General features: G+C 43.2%; 1 protein-coding gene across 1 annotated transcript in view; it reads left to right on the forward strand.

Moving 5' to 3' along the window:
• The window catches only part of shroom4 (shroom family member 4), a 107,403-nt gene that overhangs the window by 36,206 nt on the left and 51,746 nt on the right, over window positions 1-19,451 (forward strand). The window contains exon 2 of the mRNA XM_087835422.1: window positions 5,768-5,919. Within this exon, the coding sequence (XP_087691548.1) occupies window positions 5,768-5,919 (152 nt within the window). The remainder of the gene's footprint in view (window positions 1-5,767; window positions 5,920-19,451) is intronic.

Below are 19,451 nucleotides of genomic sequence, written 5' to 3' on the forward strand. Positions count from 1 at the left end.
GTTAGCAACGTTTAGATCAGTGGTTCTCAAACTTTTCACAATGAGTACCACCTCATAAAATATGGCTCTTGAAGTACCACACTTATGACCCACCCAACTCCCCGTTGCTGGCCGCGAAGGATTACAGTTCACTGGCTACCAGGAGTTTCGGCATCCAGGCGATAGTTCCCGACTTACTGATGGCATCTCCCGCACCCCCACCGATTCTCCTGGGGGCCTCTGACTCATCGATGGTGGCTAGGATCTCGGCACGGTGACACTGTGGAAAAGGGCTGCGTTTTTACCATCAACTTAACAGCGCCGTGCTGCCTTTGCAGTTTCAAGGCCCAGGGAAACGAGCCCGCAAGCACTCCGTAGTGGCCACGACAGCTGGCGATAAGCAAAGGCTGCTCTTCATAGAGGACTCAAAGCTCTTGTGTAGTCTTTGCATACCTCCACAATGGTATATTATTTAATCTTTAAAAAATGGAGACTTCCTGCACAGAGAGAGTTCAAGTACCACTAGTGGTACACCTACCACAGTTTGAAAATTACTGCTTTAGATGATCCCAAACAGCTTCAGTAATGTTGAGGTCCTGGCTCTGGGGAGGATAATGTTTCACAGTGTTTTTCTTTCCAGTTATGTTTCTTTAATGCACTGGCAGTGTGTTTGGCATCTAATCAGATAGTTTCAGCTTGGTATTACAGGATGGGTCACAATCTGTTGATGTTTTTGTGACAGGCTGCTAATAATAAAATGCCTAAAGATACAATTTAAAATTGGTTTCCTGTGAAGTTAACTGTTATGTGGTTCATCTCTTGAGTTAGGTGCCCTTTTTTTTTTTATCCTTGAATGATTAATAGTTAAATAATAAGTCATAACATTATTCCTGGTCAGGTACAAGGAAAGGACTGAAAGTGAGTGAAAAAAAGGCCAAAAGGCTTGAGCACTGTTCAAGAGACCGAGTCCTTAGAAGCAAATACAAAACAGTAAGGAGTGTCTTAATTTGACAGCCAATCTGGAAAATTCTATATAATACTTACCTGGAGAGTAAGAGAGTAATACCTCAATCTGCCGACCTGACCCCACCTTCATCACCATTGATGTTACTGTTGTTTTACTGTTTTATTGTTAATAGATGGTCCAGCAGGGTTTTCCAGAGGGGTGTTTGTTTGTCATCTGTTTGCTATAATTAGGGATGTTGATAGAAAACTATTTTCTGGCATTGTTCCTCTCAGGTATGATAAATGGACACAGGCCAATGCATATTAGAAAGACCTGATGACTTAGCCTAAGTCACTGAGTCATCATTCTTAAATTGGACTCTTAAAATAGTTTTAAAACAGCATGGAAACAGAGTGCTACCAAGACCCAAAGTTGTGATAAAAGTGTCCCTTTCAAATGTGACTAACTGCTTAAAGTTTTTCATGTTTGGATGAAAATATTTAACCTTTGAAGTCGATGACAGCATGAGACCCAGGAGAGCTCGGCAGAAAGAATGAGTTAATATGTGAAAGATCTCGCTTTATGTTTGAGTTGGCTCGCAGGGCTGAGTCCCCCGCTGCGTGTCTGTAAAATCCTGAAACCGTGAAATCAGACCTGTGTTTCCATGACACGCATTCCTTTGATTTTTTTTTTTTCTGAAGCAGTAAAAGCAAAAAAGTGAATGAATGAATGATTAATAAAAGGAGGGGCAGGTCTGCTCTCTGTTTCCACCCTGGAATATATTCCTTTACGTTTGCCCCGGAGACATCTTTAAAGAGCATTTATTCTGGGTTAATAGTGGAATTCACCTGGGGTTGATATCTGAAAGTGATGGATAATAAAACCAGCTTCTAGCTGCCTGGTGACCTCTGACAAAGCCAAAGAAGAAAAAGGATTTCAGTCACTATTTGAGGGTTGTGAAATTTGGGGGGGGGGGGCCTTCACAGTAACCATTTAAACCTACATGCCCCTGCTGTAATCGAATAATTACACACTTACTATACTTTGTATTAAGTGACTTTACTGGACAAAGATCCTTTTTAGAGGTAATTAAATACATACCAACAGCATTTTATCACTTATCTCTGAAACAAAGTTTTGTGTTCCCAGATTACCCAGTATCAGTGTCATAGGCTACGTCCACACGTCCAAACGCAGATTTTTCTATGCGTTTGCACCTTTCATCCACACGTAAACAGCGTTTTTGGTCACTGAAAACGGAGATTTTTAAAAACTCCGGCCAGGGTGGATATTTTTGAAAACTCAGTTTTTGCGTTTACATGTGGACGAGAAAAACGGAGAAAACGCAGCGTCAAAGGTGTGCGCATTTTTTGACGTCACACTGTGCGCCACGTTATTGTTTCTGTGAAATGAATTTCTACAATACTGTTACTGTTAATTATACTCTCTGCAGTGTTTAAATGCTTACATATACACACACAGTTACTGTCCTTCCACACATACGACTCGGTTCTGCTTCTATGCCCCAGCTTTGTTTACTTTTTCCCACCGAGGCTTCTAGACTTCTGATTGGCCAACATTTCTACACGATTAGGAATATAGCGCCACCTGTTGCTTTGGCATGTTCCTAGCAGCATTTTCCTTCATTTCTGCCTTTACGTGTGGACGGGATTATTTTTTAAAACGAAAATGGAAAATCTCAGTTTTCAAAAATACCCGTGTACGTGTGGACGTAGCCTTAGTTTAAACACATTTAAATTAAGACAGTGGTTTGTGAACAGAAATGTGTTGCCACCTTCACTTGTGCTTTTTGGTTTGTTTGTTGTTGTTTTTTTGCAAAAAGGTACATTTTTAAAACGGTTTTAGCTCAAGAGGCAGTGAGAGGAAAAAAATGCATGACAGTGCCAACATACTTATAAAAGATGACAAAGTGTTTGAGTTGACCGATTAACTCACAACCCAAAACCTGACGACCTCGCCTTTGCGTCACCTGTAACAATGATTTTTGACACCTCAGCATATGTCAATAAAGATGTGGTTTAATGACCTTTAGAATAGTTTCCAAGTGTAGCTGCATAGGCAGAGACCACCCTCACTAACTTCTGAGGCACACCCAGTCATTTTGTTGTATAAGCAGGACTAAAATATGACAGAAACCAACTCAGTACAGGAAAAAGAAACACAGGTCACTCAAAGTAGGCTCAAAGTTGTTCAAGTCTCATGGCTTCTAAACCAAAGTACTGGACAAATATTCAATTCATTGCTGCAGAACAAAGATCAAGAGTTGTATGAGCACCAACATGGTGAAGGTGGAGACCGTGAGATGAAATCCTCTGTAAAGAATAACATAACAGGCAACCACGCCACCAGATTGGCCAACAAGCTTATCCGGTTGAGAAAATGCAAGATGAGATAAGCGTTCGAACTTTCAAAATAAAGCTTGTCCACTGATTCTGTTCTGGCGCGTTGGATTGTACATGATGGTTGGTCACTAAAAGACTTCCTCCCCCTCTAATGCAGCGGTTTCTGTAAGGCATGCAGGTGGGGATGCAGACAGTCAGCTGAAAAATACAATGTAATCATTAGAGTGCATTCACACCTGCACCACTTTCTGACGAACTCGGGTTTGTTTTACTCCTTGCTGTGGATTGTGTGTGGAGGTCGGACAACGGCAACTGCACAGACTCTGTCAAGTTTCGAATCTAAACTCTAAAACGGTTCGTTTATAGAGAGAACATGGTCCAGCCTCGACTAAACTACCAGGTGTACGTCGCAGGTCTGAGCAGAGTAGCAGGTATGCGTTGCATTAAGGATGCCACAGAGTACTGCAGACCTGGAGAGTACACACACTGCAGCAGTAAACCATAAAATCAACCAATGACTTCCTGCATTTGCTTTGTTCACAGCTAGCCAATAAGCAGACATTCTCATGTGGTTTGTAGTACGGATGTCATGAGAAGCGATCCAGTACTTTGTGATGGAAAAGTTCTGACAACTTGATGGTTTGATACTTTTTGATGTTTTAAGAGAATTTACAGTAATGTTTCCGATGATCGAGGAAACAACTGTTTTATTGATGCTCCCAGGCTGCAGCATTTTTAAGTGTACGTAAACAGGTAAGTATAGGTAAACAGTAGGGGTGCAACGATACTCGTATCGATATTGAACCGTTTGATACAGTGCTTTCGGTTCGGTACGCATATATATCGAACAATACAAAATTTTTAATTTATTTTTTTATTTTAACCTCCCCCACCCTCATTCAGATCTTGCGTTTGGAACTATTTTGGTTTTCATGTGACGTATGACCCTGAAGGTAAGCGCGTCATGGACTAAAGTAAAACAGTATGTTGGATGTGCCAACAATGCTCAATTACATTGGTGGGAACTAGTGTGTTAGCGCAGTTAGCTCGTTAACGTGTTGGCCGTCCAGCCCCACGCACGGGGTGATCCGCAGTAACTCGTTAACGGAGATTTGCCACGTTGTGGCGTTAACCTCATTTCAACGAGATTAATGCTGACAGCACTAGTGGGAACACAATGAATATGACAGCACATTTACTCCGACAGCATCCTAGTGCAAAGACAAGTGGAAGCAGACAAAAACAACAAGCACGCATGCTACAAACTTTAGCCGAGTCATTTAGACAGCCGTTAGCACATGATTCTCCTTATGGGGACCTGATATGTTTAATATGCTGCTGAGAATATAGCCCAGAAGAAGCGATAGTATAGCTTTTATTTTGGAAAGAGCCATTTCTCTGTAATAAACTCTCTTTTCCAAAGATGAGTGATTTCTCGATCAGATATATTTATTTTATGACTTTGTTGTTTCAGCAACATTAAATTTAAAAACTGTACTTTTGAGTTAAAATATATATTTATAATTTTAATAAATGACAAATTAAAAAGGCATGAACATTTTTTTTTGTATCGAACAAATATTGAACCGTGACACCAAAGTATCGAACCGAACCGAACCGTGAATTTTGTGTATCGTTGCACCCCTAGTAAACAGGTAAGTGTAGGTAAACAGCGGGCATTTTCCATCCTGTTTTTCCAATGAGCTACTGTCACTGATGACACACTACCTATGTTGAAGCGTTAGTACTACTGAAACGAGGTGCCAGCAGAAGCGTTATAGTGCATTTGCAGTGACATGCATATTTGTTCTTTGAATGCATGAGCATGTTGTTCCAGTACTTCTCTAAATGTGGGAATCAAACCGCAGCAAAATAAATGACAAAAAAAGATCCGTCCTGATTTTTCTGTCATTGTTGGCCTGACTGTCTTCCTGCCGGTGGTCCGCTCAGTAAGGTCATTTGCCCCGTCCATCTGTGTGTTCCTGTCTTTTATTTCTTTCATGCTTTCTCCTCTTCGTGTGTGTGTGTGTGTGTGAGAGATTTATGGCTGAACTGAAACCTCTCACCACACTGCACCGCACAATCGTCAATGTCTCACTTCTCTGCAGCCTAAAAAACACCCTGAAACATCCCAGCAATGCGTTAACGGCAAAGCCTTCACCACTGTGTGACCCGCAGTCACCTCTGTGCCAAACACACACACAGAATCTATTACAGGGGAATGTGATGGGTTTCTGTGGGATGTTTGGTTCGGGCTGTTTTTGGAGATGCTGTCTAGGGTGAAGTTGCCAGGGGGACAAAGACAGTTTAACAAAAAATGTCTTCAAAATGGGCTTTAAAGGAGTCGTTCTGGCAGCGCAGACGTGTCTTTGAGTGACTTTTTTTATTATTAGAATGATTTCTTTTTTTCTTGAATGTCCTTCTGTTTGCCTTCCAAGTGTCTTCTTTCATCTCAACCAAATCGTGTCTTTGTCTGCAGATCGAGGACGGAGGGAAGGCTGCCCACTGCAAGAAGCTGAAAGTTGGTGATGAACTCATTAACATAAACGGATCCCCCCTCTACGGCAGCAGACAAGAAGCCCTGATTCTCATTAAGGGATCCTACAGGATACTGAAGCTCACAGTCAGGAGGTAAACGCTGTGAGAACTACACAGATCCACGAGAGGTTCATGCTAGGGTTAGCAGACAGAGCTGTGGGTGGAGATGTCATTTGACAAAATCAGAAGCTACGCATACCTCTCACACAGACTCGGATTCGGCGCTGCTGCAGAAGCAGCTATACCAGCATTCGTGAGAGTTCCCGTAAACGTTTATTTAAATAAAAGTTTGCAACGGTGAGAGGAACTGAACAAGCTGAGATAATATTATAATGTGTAATTACCTCTAACAAAGAATCTTGGCGAACGGGCTCACGAATGAGGTTATCACTGCAACATCGTCCAACAAAGCCCCCCTACAGTTTTGGTAAAGATAATGACTTTGCTGTGATTCTTGGCTGTATTTACATTTGAAATTGTGCTAAGAGAGAAAGTCAGAAGAAACAGAAAGGCTCTTACTTTGTTCTCAGAGCAAGGGCTTCATGTGTTTGCAGCTGCTGAGCAGTGGGAAACCAACGAGTGCAGGAGATCGGTTACAGAGCAGCACTGTCAATTTTTTTACCCGGTGCTCCTTTTCTGGGGAAGAAAGCTCTAAAGGGGAATGAAAAGGCACCAGTTGGCAACACGGAGGTGACCTGAAGGGTCATTACTGAGTAAGGTTTGTCAAAATAAATCAAGACTCAGATACTAATTGATTTCACTAGTTTATGTCAACATCATTAAAGTACTGAACAGTTTCCACAACTCTTAACCTGGTCAGTGCATATTTTTGAAGCCCTACACTTCACCTTTAAGGTAAAGACCCCTATGTCCCCTATGAGCAGCACTTGGAGACAGTGGGAAGGAAAAACTCCCTTTTAAAAGGAAGAAAGCTGTGGCTGAACCAGGCTCAGGGAGGTGTTGCCAAATGTTGTGACTGGTTTAACTATTATCAGTTACCCGATACCCACATTATGGTATCGTTAAGATAGTGTGCTTCGGCTGCGGTTAATTTACAAAGGGTCATTACAGCAGGTATAGTGTTTTCAACGAGGATGTTGGTGACACCGAGTTAAACCACAAATGAAGACCCTGGAGTTTAGTTGCAGCTTGTTTAATCGTCTCCATGAACATGTGGTGAAAACTGAAATGACAGAAAATAAACTCCATCTCAACAGGCAGAAGCATGTTTACATCAATAAAGTGCATTACTCTCACTAAAACATTCATGTTAGCAAAATATACATTAATATCCAAAGCTATCTGCATGAACTGTAATATAAAGTAACTTACGGCGTTCCAGCCTGATAATTCGGAGTAGATGGCATTTGATTACATCTCCATACTGCCTTTAGCATGAGGAGCCTGTTTCTCAGCAAAACCGAGTGCTTGACCAAAACCGGAAGTGCTTGACCGGAACCGGAAGTGCCCCGCCAGAACAGGAAATACATTTTAGCGATATTTTCCTTTTAACTAAAACTTAAGTAAAGCATGAATTACTCATTTTAACAACACATATTAATTTTTTAATGGCAAATCTTTTTAGAATTATTTATTTCAAACTTATGAACCTATTTATTCAGAGAAATGCCTTAAGGGCAACACACTCCCCGCCTGGCCTCGGGAGGCCACTCTGCTAAACAAACATTATGCATTCAGTCCTTTGGCATGAGGAGGATAACTTCTGTAACTGGTCGCATAAATGTCTTTATGCATCCTTGATCGCATGTCTTTACCTCAATTTTCCTTACTCGATCGTCCTTGCTTGGGAATGTGGCAGTGACCCTGGCCATGGGCCAGCTGTTTCGTGCAACCTGCTTGTCCTTGAGCAGAACCAGGTCACCAACTTGGAGGTTTCTGCGCGACCCGGTCCATTTCTGCCTTTGCTGCAATGTGGGTAGATACTCTCGCCTCCAGCGTGTCCAGAACTGGTTGGAAAGGGCTTGGACCCGTCTCCATTGTTTGTTGTAGAGGTCTTTATCCGAAAAGTCTCCAGGTGGGGATAGGAGACAAGATTTCTGCGTAAGGAGCATTGAAGGGGATAGGACGAAAGGGTTCTCTGGATCAGAAGACACTGGGACGAGCGGCCTTGCATTTATTATGGCTGTAACCTCAGCCATGAGTGTGCATAACACGTCGTGAGTCAGTTGAATCTTATTTTGTAGTAGCATGGAGTCCAGGATTCTGCGGGCGACTCCAATCATGCGCTCCCAAGAGCCTCCCATGTGGGATGCATGTGGTGGATTAAACTCCCAACTGCAGCCTTGGATAGTTAGGTACTGTTGGAGTGATTTATCCATTCCAAGTTCCTTTGAAGTGCTAATAAAGTTGGTGCCACGGTCAGATAGCAGCTGTTTGGCGGGGCCTCTCAGAGCGAAGAAGCGGCGGAGGGCGTTTATGCAGCTGGATGTGTCCAGAGATTCGATTACCTCAATATGCACAGCTCTCGAACTCATGCAGGTAAACATGATGGCCCACCGCTTACTTTCAGCTGCTCCGCCCCTGGTACGCCTGGTTGTTATGGACCATGGTCCGAAGACATCAAGGCCAACGTAGGTGAAAGGAGGACAAGTTTTTAGGCGTTCAGGTGGTAGGTCCGCCATGAGTTGTTGTTCTTGTTTTCCACGTAGTTTGCGGCAGGTTAAACATTTGTGGATTACTGAATTGACTAGTTTTTTGCCGCCTAAAACCCACAGCCCAGCAGCTCTGATTGCTCCTTCCGTCAGATGGCGACCTTGGTGCCTTGTTAGCTCGTGGTAATGGCGAGTGAGCAGAAGGGAGATGTGACTGTTTTTTGGAAGAATTACTGGGCTCTTTTCAACACTCTCAATTTCTGCGTGTTTGAGTCGGCCTCCAACAGAAATGAGACTGTCCTGTAACATTGGGCTGAGCTTCTTGAGGGGGCTCTGTTGTGAGATTGACTTGCCAGCATCAAGGGCAGAAAGTTCCTTCTCAAAGTATGCCTTCTGTGTCTCTTTGAAGATGACGGTTTTTGCTTGAGCAATCTCCTCTGGAGTTTGGGGCAAATGACATTTGTGCCAGCCTTTACATTTTTTGTTTGGATTAGTCCCATTGAAGGACTTTGCAATGTGGATAAGATTTGCTATGGCTCTGACTAAAGACTGAAAAGTAGAAAAGTGCTCAAAACGCTTACAGATGAGTACTTGGAGGTGAGTGACGTAAATTTTTACTTCTGGTCTAATTTCCTTATCTGGTTCAATCAGGTCAAACGTTCCACTCAGTTGTGTTGTCTCTGTGGCAGGACGGTGGATGAAGGGTGGTCCGGTGAACCAGGTGGACTTTTTTAGTTGGAATGCCGACAGTGACCTAGACGCATGGTCTGCTGGATTTTCCTCTGTGCGCACATAATGCCACTGTTCTGGCTTTGATGACTGGCGAATGCGCTGTACTCTGTTGTGAACGCATGTGTAAAACCTTTTTGACTCATTACAGATGTAGCCAAGCACTACCTTACTGTCCGTATAGAAGTGCACTGCATCAAAGTCTAAGTCCAACTCATCTTGAATGAGGTCGGCCATTTCTGCTGCCAAGACGGCTGCACATAGTTCAAGTCTTGGTATTGTAGGTTCTGACAGGGGGGCTAGTTTTGCTTTGCCCATTATGAACCCAACCTCGACCTGCCCATCTGTTTGAATTGCCTTTAAGTAGGCTACAGCTCCTATGGCCTTAGTAGATGCATCTGAGAATAAACACAGTTCCTTTCGCTTTGCTCGACTTAGTGAGGTGGATGTGTAGGTTCTGGGAACATGTAGTTCTCTTAGATCCTGAAGGGAATTTCTCCACGTTTCCCATCTGCTTTGTTTGTCCTCCGGAAGGGGTACGTCCCAATCTGAACATTCCGAAGTAAGCTCTCTGAGTAGGGCCCTTCCTTGGATTGTAACGGGTGCCAATAGGCCCAGGGGATCGAAGACGCTATTGACAGAGGACAATACGCCACGGCGAGTGAATGGCTTGCTTGAGGTGGCCACTGAGTAAGTGAACGTGTCTCTTGTTATTTCCCAAATGAGTCCAAGGCTTCGCTGGGATTGTGTCTCTTCACCACTTAAATCTAAGTTTTTAATGACAGGAGCACAATCTTCTGGGCAGAAGGCCTGCATAACTGCCTGAGAGTTGGAAACAAACTTATGCAGGCGCAGGTTAGATTCAGCGAGTGAGGCTTGTGTTCTTTGAAGCAAGTCTATAGCCTCAGCAGGAGAGGGAACAGAGATCAAGCCGTCATCTACATAAAAGTGCCTCTCCACGAACTTTACTGTATCTACACCATAGTCTTTCGAACCTGCCCTGATGGCCTTGCGTAGTCCATAAATGGCAACAGCCGGGGATGTTGAGTTGCCAAACACGTGGACTTTCATCCGGTACTCGACAACTTCATTGTTTAGGTCGTTGTCCCTATGCCACAGAAAACGGAGGAAGTTGCGGTGGTCTTCGCGTACCATAAAACAGTGAAACATTTGCTGTATATCTGCCATGATTGCAACACTTTCTGTCCGGAAGCGGAGAAGAACTCCGACAAGTGTGTTGTTTAAATCAGGGCCAGTAAGGAGGACATTGTTAAGTGAGACACCCAAGTACTGGGCGCTAGAATCGAAGACAACCCTGATCTGATTGGGTTTTTGTGGGTGGTAGACTCCGAATGTTGGAAGATACCAACACTCTTCTCCCTTTTCCAGTGGAGGAGCCACCTCAGCGTGACCATTGGAGAGGATTTTTTCCATGAAGGCCACATAATGCTCCCGCATTTCAGGTTTCCTATTAAGGGTGCGTTTTAAGGAGGAGAACCTTGTGGCCGCCTGCTGTCTGTTGTTTGGTAATTGCTGGCGGGGTTCCTTAAATGGAAGTGGGGCGACCCAACTGTTGTCCACGTCTCTGTACATAGCGTTGTCCATCTTTTTTAGAAAGAGAGTGTCCTGTATTGAGTGAGCTGGTTTGTTGTCGTTATCTGTCCGGTTAAAAACCGTTTGACCCAGAGTTTGTTCGGGCGCTTTACCTGGCCTGTTTGTGTGTGGCATTTCTTTGAGTTGCAGAAGGCTATTGCATGGTTTGAAAACTGTAGGGCGGCCATTTTCCAGAACGACTGTCTTCAGAGTGCTGACTGTAGGCTTATGAACATTACCCAGACAGACCTCCCCAACTACAACCCACCCTAGGTCTAGGCGCTGGGCGAAGGGGGCATTATGGGGGCCGTTAATTCTCTGCCTGACCTTGTGTGCCTGTAAAATGTCTCTCCCTAGTAGCAGGAGTATTTCGGCTTTAGGGTCTAGCTCTGGGATGTACTTTGCTATGGTACGGAGGCGCGGCTGGTGTAGCACTGCGCTAGGAGTTGGGATTTCATTCCTATTGTTAGGAATGTCCTGACACTCTATGAGCGATGGTAGAGGGATAACTACTGACCTATCCAGTGACTCAATATGGAAGCCTTCAGCTATTTTACCCCATGTTTCTACAACACCAGAGCATGTTCTAAGATTGTAGGAGAAAGGTTCACTTTTAATGTCAAACAGTTCGAAGAACTCAGGCTTGGCTAAAGAACGATTGCTCTGATCGTCTAGTATTACATACGCTTTAACAGCTCTGTCCTTGTAACCTTTAGGGTACACCCATGTGAGACATATCTTGGAACATGAACGTCCCCACTGACCTGGACCGCACACGTCTGTGCAGCTTGTTGTGACATCAACCGTGTCATGACTGTTTTCTCTCTCCCCGCCATTCTCTTGTGCCGGAGGTGGAGCCTTGTTGGTCTGTGGTGGAGGACCGGGATGCATGACTGCGTCGTGACTTGTGCTGTCACATTCAGAACACTTTACTGAAGATTTGCATTCCTTCGCAAGATGAGTGTCTGAAGAACAGCATCTGAAGCATATTCCTTTCTCTTTGAGGAAGGCCTTTCTTTCGTCCAGTGGTTTGTTCCTCAATGTTCTGCATCTTTTGAGTGGGTGTGGCTTGTTATGCAGTGGGCAGTTCCGGCTAAAGTCCTTGTTAGGGGGAGAAATATTGGTTTTGTGTACAGTAATTGGCTTGCTGGAATTTAAGTTTTTTGCAAAAGGTTTTTCTGGTTTTAAGTTTTGCTGGTGGAAACTTGGATCATTACGTTTCTTTGCTTCTTTACATATGAATTCACAGAAGTACTCAAAGGGTGGGAAACAGCCTTGGTTGTTCTCTTTATATTGAGAGCCGTGTGACATCCACCTCTCCTGAAGTCCATATGGGAGTTTGTCTACGATTGGGCTAATTCCACGAGAAGTGTCCAGATAGAGTAGACCAGGCAGATGGCCGTCTTCCTTAGCGCCTTGAATCTCTTGCAGTAAATCTCCTAGTTCACGTAGCTTGACATGATCTTTGACTGTTATTTTTGGGAAACTGTCCAACCGTTGGAAAAGTGACCTTTCGATTATTTCTGATGCTGCATAACATTCATTCAGTCTTTCCCATGCTTTGCATAGAGCTAATGTGGGGTTGTTGACATATACTGAACGTATGCGTTTCACCTGATCACTTGACTCCCTCCCTAACCACTTCGTCATGAGATCTAGCTCTTGAATGGGGGTGAGTTGGACCTCAGCTGTTGCGCTGGTAAACGAAGAGCACCATGCTCTGTAGTTCTCTGGCCTATCGTCGAACTGGTAAAGGCCTGAGATTATTAAATCCCGACGTGCCATGTATTGGGCAAAGGGCTCTGCTTGATTTAAAATGCTGGCCGTGGTGTTATAGTTATGTTGAGGTATGAATGGTGAGCCGCATGGGTTGAGAGAGGTATTTTGTTTCTCCACTTTAGGTTTTGTTTCACCTTTCAGCTGGCTGGGCTTATTTAGAGCAGCGATATTATCTTTGGTAAGCCTTGTTTCAGAGTCGATGGGTTGTGGCTCTAAATTGCCTTCTTCAGAGGGATGCCACGTTACAAATGTGTTGGGTGAACTTGCTTGGGGGCAAGAAGTGGCTGGTAATTTTTGTGGACTGGGAGATAGCTTGGTGTCCATTTGAGATCGTACATATTCATTTGTACGTTCTAATTTTACACTTTCTGATGGAGATTTTCTACTCTCAGGTTCTTCTTGTATTGCTTCAGCTTCCTCTAGCACTTCTGCTTCAGCTACAGCAGCATCAGCTTCCCTCTGTAATGTTAACACTTCTAATTCCGCATCTATTTTTGCTTTTTCCAGTTCGCTTTGAGCTTTTTCAACTTTTAACTGTGCTTCTTTTGTTGCATAGCATGCTCTCACCTTGGCAGCCTCTGCTTTAGCTCGAGCATGGGCAGCGCTTACTGCTGATCCAGATGAGCGGCTGGTCCTTAAACTGCGTGCAGACTTGTTACTGGATGCCATTTTGACCGTGATGAATCATCAGTAGGCGCCTTTTCACTATAGTGTTTTCAACGAGGATGTTGGTGACACCGAGTTAAACCACAAATGAAGACCCTGGAGTTTAGTTGCAGCTTGTTTAATCGTTTCCTTCTGCTGTCGCTCATTGCTAACAGCCGTTGGTCTCGTCCAGCAACCGTTGCCCACAAATGTTGCAGCTTCCGACACATCAACGAAAACGGCAACTTTTAAAAACGTCTTCACACGCGGTGTGAAAAGAGTCCGCCAAGGAGAGTGGCACTTACTGGAGAAAAAGGCTATAAGCGCCCTCTCTTTCTCCTCCGTCCAGTACCTCTCCGGAGTGGAGCAAACGGCAACATCAAACATGGAGGTGTCCCCGTTCAGCTTCACTCCGGAGAGGTACTGGACGGAGGAGAAAGAGAGGGCGCTTATAGCCTTTTTCTCCAGTAAGTGCCACTCTCCTTGGCGGACTCTTTTCACACCGCGTGTGAAGACGTTTTTAAAAGTTGCCGTTTTCGTTGATGTGTCGGAAGCTGCAACATTTGTGGGCAACGGTTGCTGGACGAGACCAACGGCTGTTAGCAATGAGCGACAGCAGAAGGAGACGATTAAACAAGCTGCAACTAAACTCCAGGGTCTTCATTTGTGGTTTAACTCGGTGTCACCAACATCCTCGTTGAAAACACTATAGCAGGTACCACATGTTTCATTTGGCTCGTTTTATACTGCGTGTCCTTCCTGATACAACCCTGAACCCCTGATTTGTGTCTTCTCAGAAAATGGTGTTGAGTATTGAGTATTTTCCTGGTTATCAGTATCATGTTTGAAATTCCTACCTCTCACCTGTCAGTGGAGCCAGAATCCAGGAAAAGGTCACCAACATGTAGCCACACATCTGAAAGCATATTGATTTGTTCTCCTGATATTTAGATTGTAGTATTGATATTTTAACCTTGTACAATGTACATTCACGTGCTTTGCAGACTGCCGTGTGTGTGCTGTAACAGTGTACTATCACCAGGGGGCAGTATCAAAAGAGTAATGCGGTGAACAAAGTTGTCGCTTCCTTTCTCTTTTATTTTTCAGCCATTCAGCATTCGGCCTATTCACAGCATCATTCCCGTCAGCCTCTCTGCTTTTATTTTGAGGCATGTCAAGCTCCCAAGCTAAAATTGCAGATTTCAAAAAATAATAATAATTTTAAAAAACAACCATGTGCCAAAATAAACGTCACTCGTACATAAACTTCATCAACAAGTAATTTCGTGGCTTCACAGTGAATGTTGGCTCAATCGTCTTCTTTGACTTGTTGACCCCTAATATTGTGTTTAGTTTGATTCTCAGCACTGGGAAGGAAGGGAGGAAGTCGCCGTCCTTTTCCCCGGTTCATCGCCACCTAAAAGCCGCGTTCTCACACATAAGATGTTTTTCACGGGAAGTCACCTTTGACTTTCAGGGTGTTTGAAAGGAAACTGATGAGCAGTGAGGGTTGAGTATAGGTGACTCTGCTTGTGTGTGTGTTTGTTGACATTTACACCAGCAGTTGTATATCCTTAGTGCTTTATTTAAAAGTCATAATTGCCATTATTCAAAAACTCACAGGACTGTGTACACATCCAGCAACTGACACTTGCTCTGACTTGGACTTTTGCATTCACTTCATGGTTGTAACTCTGACGTCAACTCTCTTTAAGCACCGTTTATGGTCCTTTCCAGAACAATCTTGCTCTAAAGATAAATCCCACCTGTGTTTTCTGTTTATCATTTAGGTACTTTGAAACTAGCGTGCTTGTCAGAGCTTTCTGCTAAAAACAGCTACGCATTGTTTCTCCTAAGAACTTTAATGTTTGATTCATGGGATGTGTGAGATTGTGTGTAGTCTAAGGCAGCGGTCCCCGACCCCCGGGCCTCAGACCCGTACCGGGCCGCGAGAGTTGAGGCTCAGGTGTGAAATGTATGGTTTTCAGGGTTTTTATCGGTTTTCAGCGTTATTTTGTTATCGTTTTTATCGTTAACTCGGTTTTCCTTGGTCTTTTCATGTGTGTTATGAATAAATCTTCTTTTTTCGGTACCAGTACTAGTTTTATTTTGTTGTATTTATCCGTGACACCTTAAAGGCCGGTCCGTGAAAATAATGTCGGGCATAAACCGGTCCGTGGCGCAAAAAAGGTTGGGGACGGCTGGTCTAAGGCGCAGGCTACAGTGCAGCTCTGTACCCTACACTGTAGCTTGATATGCACCTTCACAGAAGTGTAACTGCAAGTTGAAGTGGTGCACACTCCTCAGCTAGGAGTAATATGCAGTATAAACACGCTGTATTGATTAACACAAGGATACACCTTATTGAGACATAGTAAAAGGGTAGAAATTTGTGCACAAAAACACACAGACACACAAAGGGAAAAAAACCCATCGTTTGCGTTTTGGCTTTGGAGCTGGAGCTAATGACGCGAACAGTTTCAGCCCGTCAACTGAACTCCAGTTGGCATCTTAATGTGGATTTAAAAAGTGCAGGTGGAAAAGAACAGCAGATCTGAGCTCTGGCATTTAAATTGTCAGGAGCTGGACTCAACCGATTACTAATTTGATTGAACTGTGAACTTCAGCTATTTATCAAGTTTTTTTACAGCGAGTTCAGATATGAAATCTAATTTAATTTGCGTGTCAGGTTTTTGTTATCACTGACGTTTTGACAGTTTTGAATATCAGTATAATAAATCGACGCAATGACAGGAATTTTAACTGTAATTACATTTTAATTGTAATTATTTCTAACAAAAATTGTCTTAATCTGTTCATTCTGAAAACACACAGGGATCAGCATGCTCGAAACTGTTTTTAGATGCTTGCTTTTGTGCTTGTGCTGCACAGCCATCTGTCTTTCGCAAGAACCAACAGTAGTCCACAATTACGCCTGGATCAAAATTTCCCTGATATCAGTTCACTTTTCTATCTTACATCAAATCTGTCCTGCCTGCTAACATCTTCAAGATTTGGTGGAAAAACACTTGAGGTAAGTGCGTCTTCAGTGTCATTCTGGCACTCATGAGCTGATATATCCACAAGTTCAGCATAATTCTCTGCTCTGTGATTGCCAACAAAATTCTGGATAACCTGTGTTAATGCTTCCCATTGCTGCTGATTCAGGACCAACAAAAACTCCTTACCTATACTTGGCATCACCTTCCTTGAGACCAGACTTATTTCTTGAATGCTGAAGGCATCACTGTTTCTGTCCAGCCATCCTAAGTTGTCCAACAGTTGGCATGTCATAACTGGGGAAAAAAATAAAACAAAAGAAAAAACAGGTGATGAAAATGAGTTGTGAGTGATACAGTTGACTCCCAGCAGCAAAATACTGGTTGATCAGTGTAATAAAGTGTTTCAACAATGGGCGCTCTGTTACGGGGACTCGTTCGGGGAGGCCGTACTTGTTTCTATGACTGCAAACAAGCAATTACTTCAGAGCACACAGAATGAGTAACTGGAGTTGAGTTAATGGCTGGCCTGATACTCTAAAATATTTTGGGGCCACAGAACCAAATTCTCAAGTGACCTTCTCCTGATTTCACACAGATTAGTAATAGTCATACTACCATTTATATTGTTAAATTTCATTAAGAATACATTCATTTTAAACCTTTTTAACTTTAATACTTCTGACCCATGTGATGACACGTCACAGTCTTATCAGCGATTTGATTTGGTGATATTTATTCTGGTACTTTTGTTGGCTTGATTGACTCTGAGCCTACTTTGAATAACCCTTGTTTCTCTCTTCCGATGTGAGTAGTTTCTCTCATATTTCAGGCCTGCTTTTACAACAAAATGACCGTGTGTGAATTAGTGGTTAGTGAGAGTGGTCCCTGCCTATGCAGCTACCCTTGGAAAACCCTTGGAAACTATTCAAATAGTCATCACATCACATCTTTATTGATATACTGAGGGTTCAGAACTCGTCTTTAAGAGTACAGGGGAGCTCATCTTTATAGGGGAAAGGGTTAAGGGCTATTTGTATAGACTAAACCTATATGTTTCATCTTAAATTGCTGCTCAGACCAATTAAGCAGCTAATAATATCAACCAGAGCTCTGAGAATTGCATTAAAACAACAAAAATCGGACATTTTGCCAAATAACTGAAGAAATGAGCTGCATGTTTTTCCATAACATCTGAAAAAGTTTTAAATTTAAGCTGTAAATATCCAGAAAGTCTGAAGCTGCTAACTTGGCAGTACATCTACAGCATATCTATGTAACCGATCAGACTGTTAGTGTTGAGTGTTTAGCATATGTGTGGACACATGTTGGCTCTCACACAGCTTTGGGAAAGCCCCAGCAGTCAGACATGCAACACATACCAGACACCAGCACCCACTGTGGGTTTCACTGGGAGAGTTCTCATCGCCAGTTGCATTCCTAAAGACATTTCTGTCTGTCCACTGGTCAATCTGTCAGCCTGAGCCTGCTGAATATGATGTACAGCGTAGTACGCATGTGGGTGTAAATACTGTTGTGTGCATGCCTAACAGAATTAATCCGCCTGCTGCAGAAACGGGAGCAGAAAACCCGGAGGTGCTGGACGGCTGGTCTGGTTTCAAGGCCAGAACAAGGCGCGTTGCTGCCAAACAGCTGTCTGAAGCTGTCCAAGGAGACAAAGCAGTAGTTGTAACACCACTAATATCTTGGATTTACATCTTAAGTAAGTTAGGTAGTATGGAAAAGTCAACGCCAGTGTGAGAGAAAAGTTGATAAAAACAACAAAGCGTACGGAAACAGGGAAAGCTTTTTCTTTTCTCTCCCTGCAAAAAAAGAAACTATTATATATAAACACGTGTTAGAGTTCAGCCTTCATCCACTAAGTGGCAGCAGTAAATGTACACTTGGCAAACTTGCACATGAAGATGTCATTAAACTGAACAAAACCTATGAAGTAATCCTTCTATCTAAAGCTCAGATCCTACTCTTATTTGTTATGAAATTTGCATGAACAGTATGTCTGCAAGCTCAGTGTGGATTGTGAGTGAGACTGGATGGATCGGTCCAGTCTGGTGACAGAAAGAGATCTGAGCCTGAAAGCAAGCATTTCATCTACGTTCCCACCCTTGATTTATCATTGAAAGAATGAGATTGCAGATACAAGTTGTGCAATGACAACTTAGAGGCAGGATGGCGAGATTGGCCATTTGCAGGGGCTCAGAGTCAAGCTTGTATTCCTTCACATCGAAAGGAGCCCGTTGGGGTGATTCATGCATCTGACTAGGGTGCTTCATGGGTGAGGTGTTTCAGGTCATTATCTCTTGGCTGATTTGGGGAAACACCTTGGCCTCCCATCAGAAGGGCTGGAGATTAATCTTGGCATCTGTTGGACTGTTGCGTGTTGGACCTGGATAAACGCAGGAAGATGAAAGGATAATGTTTACAGTGTGGGTGACGGCATAATGTGCAGCAATTGGCAGGTGGAGGAAATGATCTTCCTCTAAAGGCGGTCTGTGCTCAGAATGCACATGATTTTTGCCGTTACAATGGCCACCATGTCTGAGGAGGCAATTATAGTCAGAAAATCTCACCGTTTTATATCTGAGAGATAGACTATACATTAGTGAAGAATGGCAAATTAAACCAAAGTGCATGGAGTCTTTTAAGAAGGATTTCTCTGGAAATTATGTACAGCAGCTAAAAGAAAAAACAAGTTCCACCTAAACTTATGTCCACCTCTGTTTTTGTATGAGTTAGAATTATAAATTGTCGTTAACAATGGCCATCCTCCACTGCAGTTGCATCATGCGGTCTGCACCCTCTATGAGAGCTGGTCTCTTAATTGGTGGGAACACTTTTATGTCCCAGAACAGCTGAAACTGTGGCCAAGAAATAGGGAGCCTTTGGTTAGAAATGAATGAACTAACTGAATGAACTTTAATTAAAGTTAACGTTAAAGATTTTCCCCCTCACCCTCTTCTCTGATTGTTTGGAGCTCAGGTGGTTAAAAATGTGGGCGAATCTAAGCTTAAAACTCATAAAACAGCACAGCCTTGTAAAGATGACATTCAGTATTATAACCTCCTTCAATCTGTGCAAGCTCCTCTGAATGAATCAGCATTTCTGTGCCATTAGCCTGCGTATTTCTCTGTCTGTGCCCATAAAGAGGTATTATTTGTTTTTTTGGCTGGAGTGCTCTTATTTTGGTCACCCACACATAAATTAAACCCCCTGTGATTGACACGTTACTGACACTAATGACCAATCA

This window comes from Neolamprologus brichardi, chromosome 3 (assembly GCF_056152115.1).
Source record: "Neolamprologus brichardi isolate AB-2024 chromosome 3, ASM5615211v1, whole genome shotgun sequence".
Lineage (NCBI taxonomy): Eukaryota > Metazoa > Chordata > Actinopteri > Cichliformes > Cichlidae > Neolamprologus > Neolamprologus brichardi.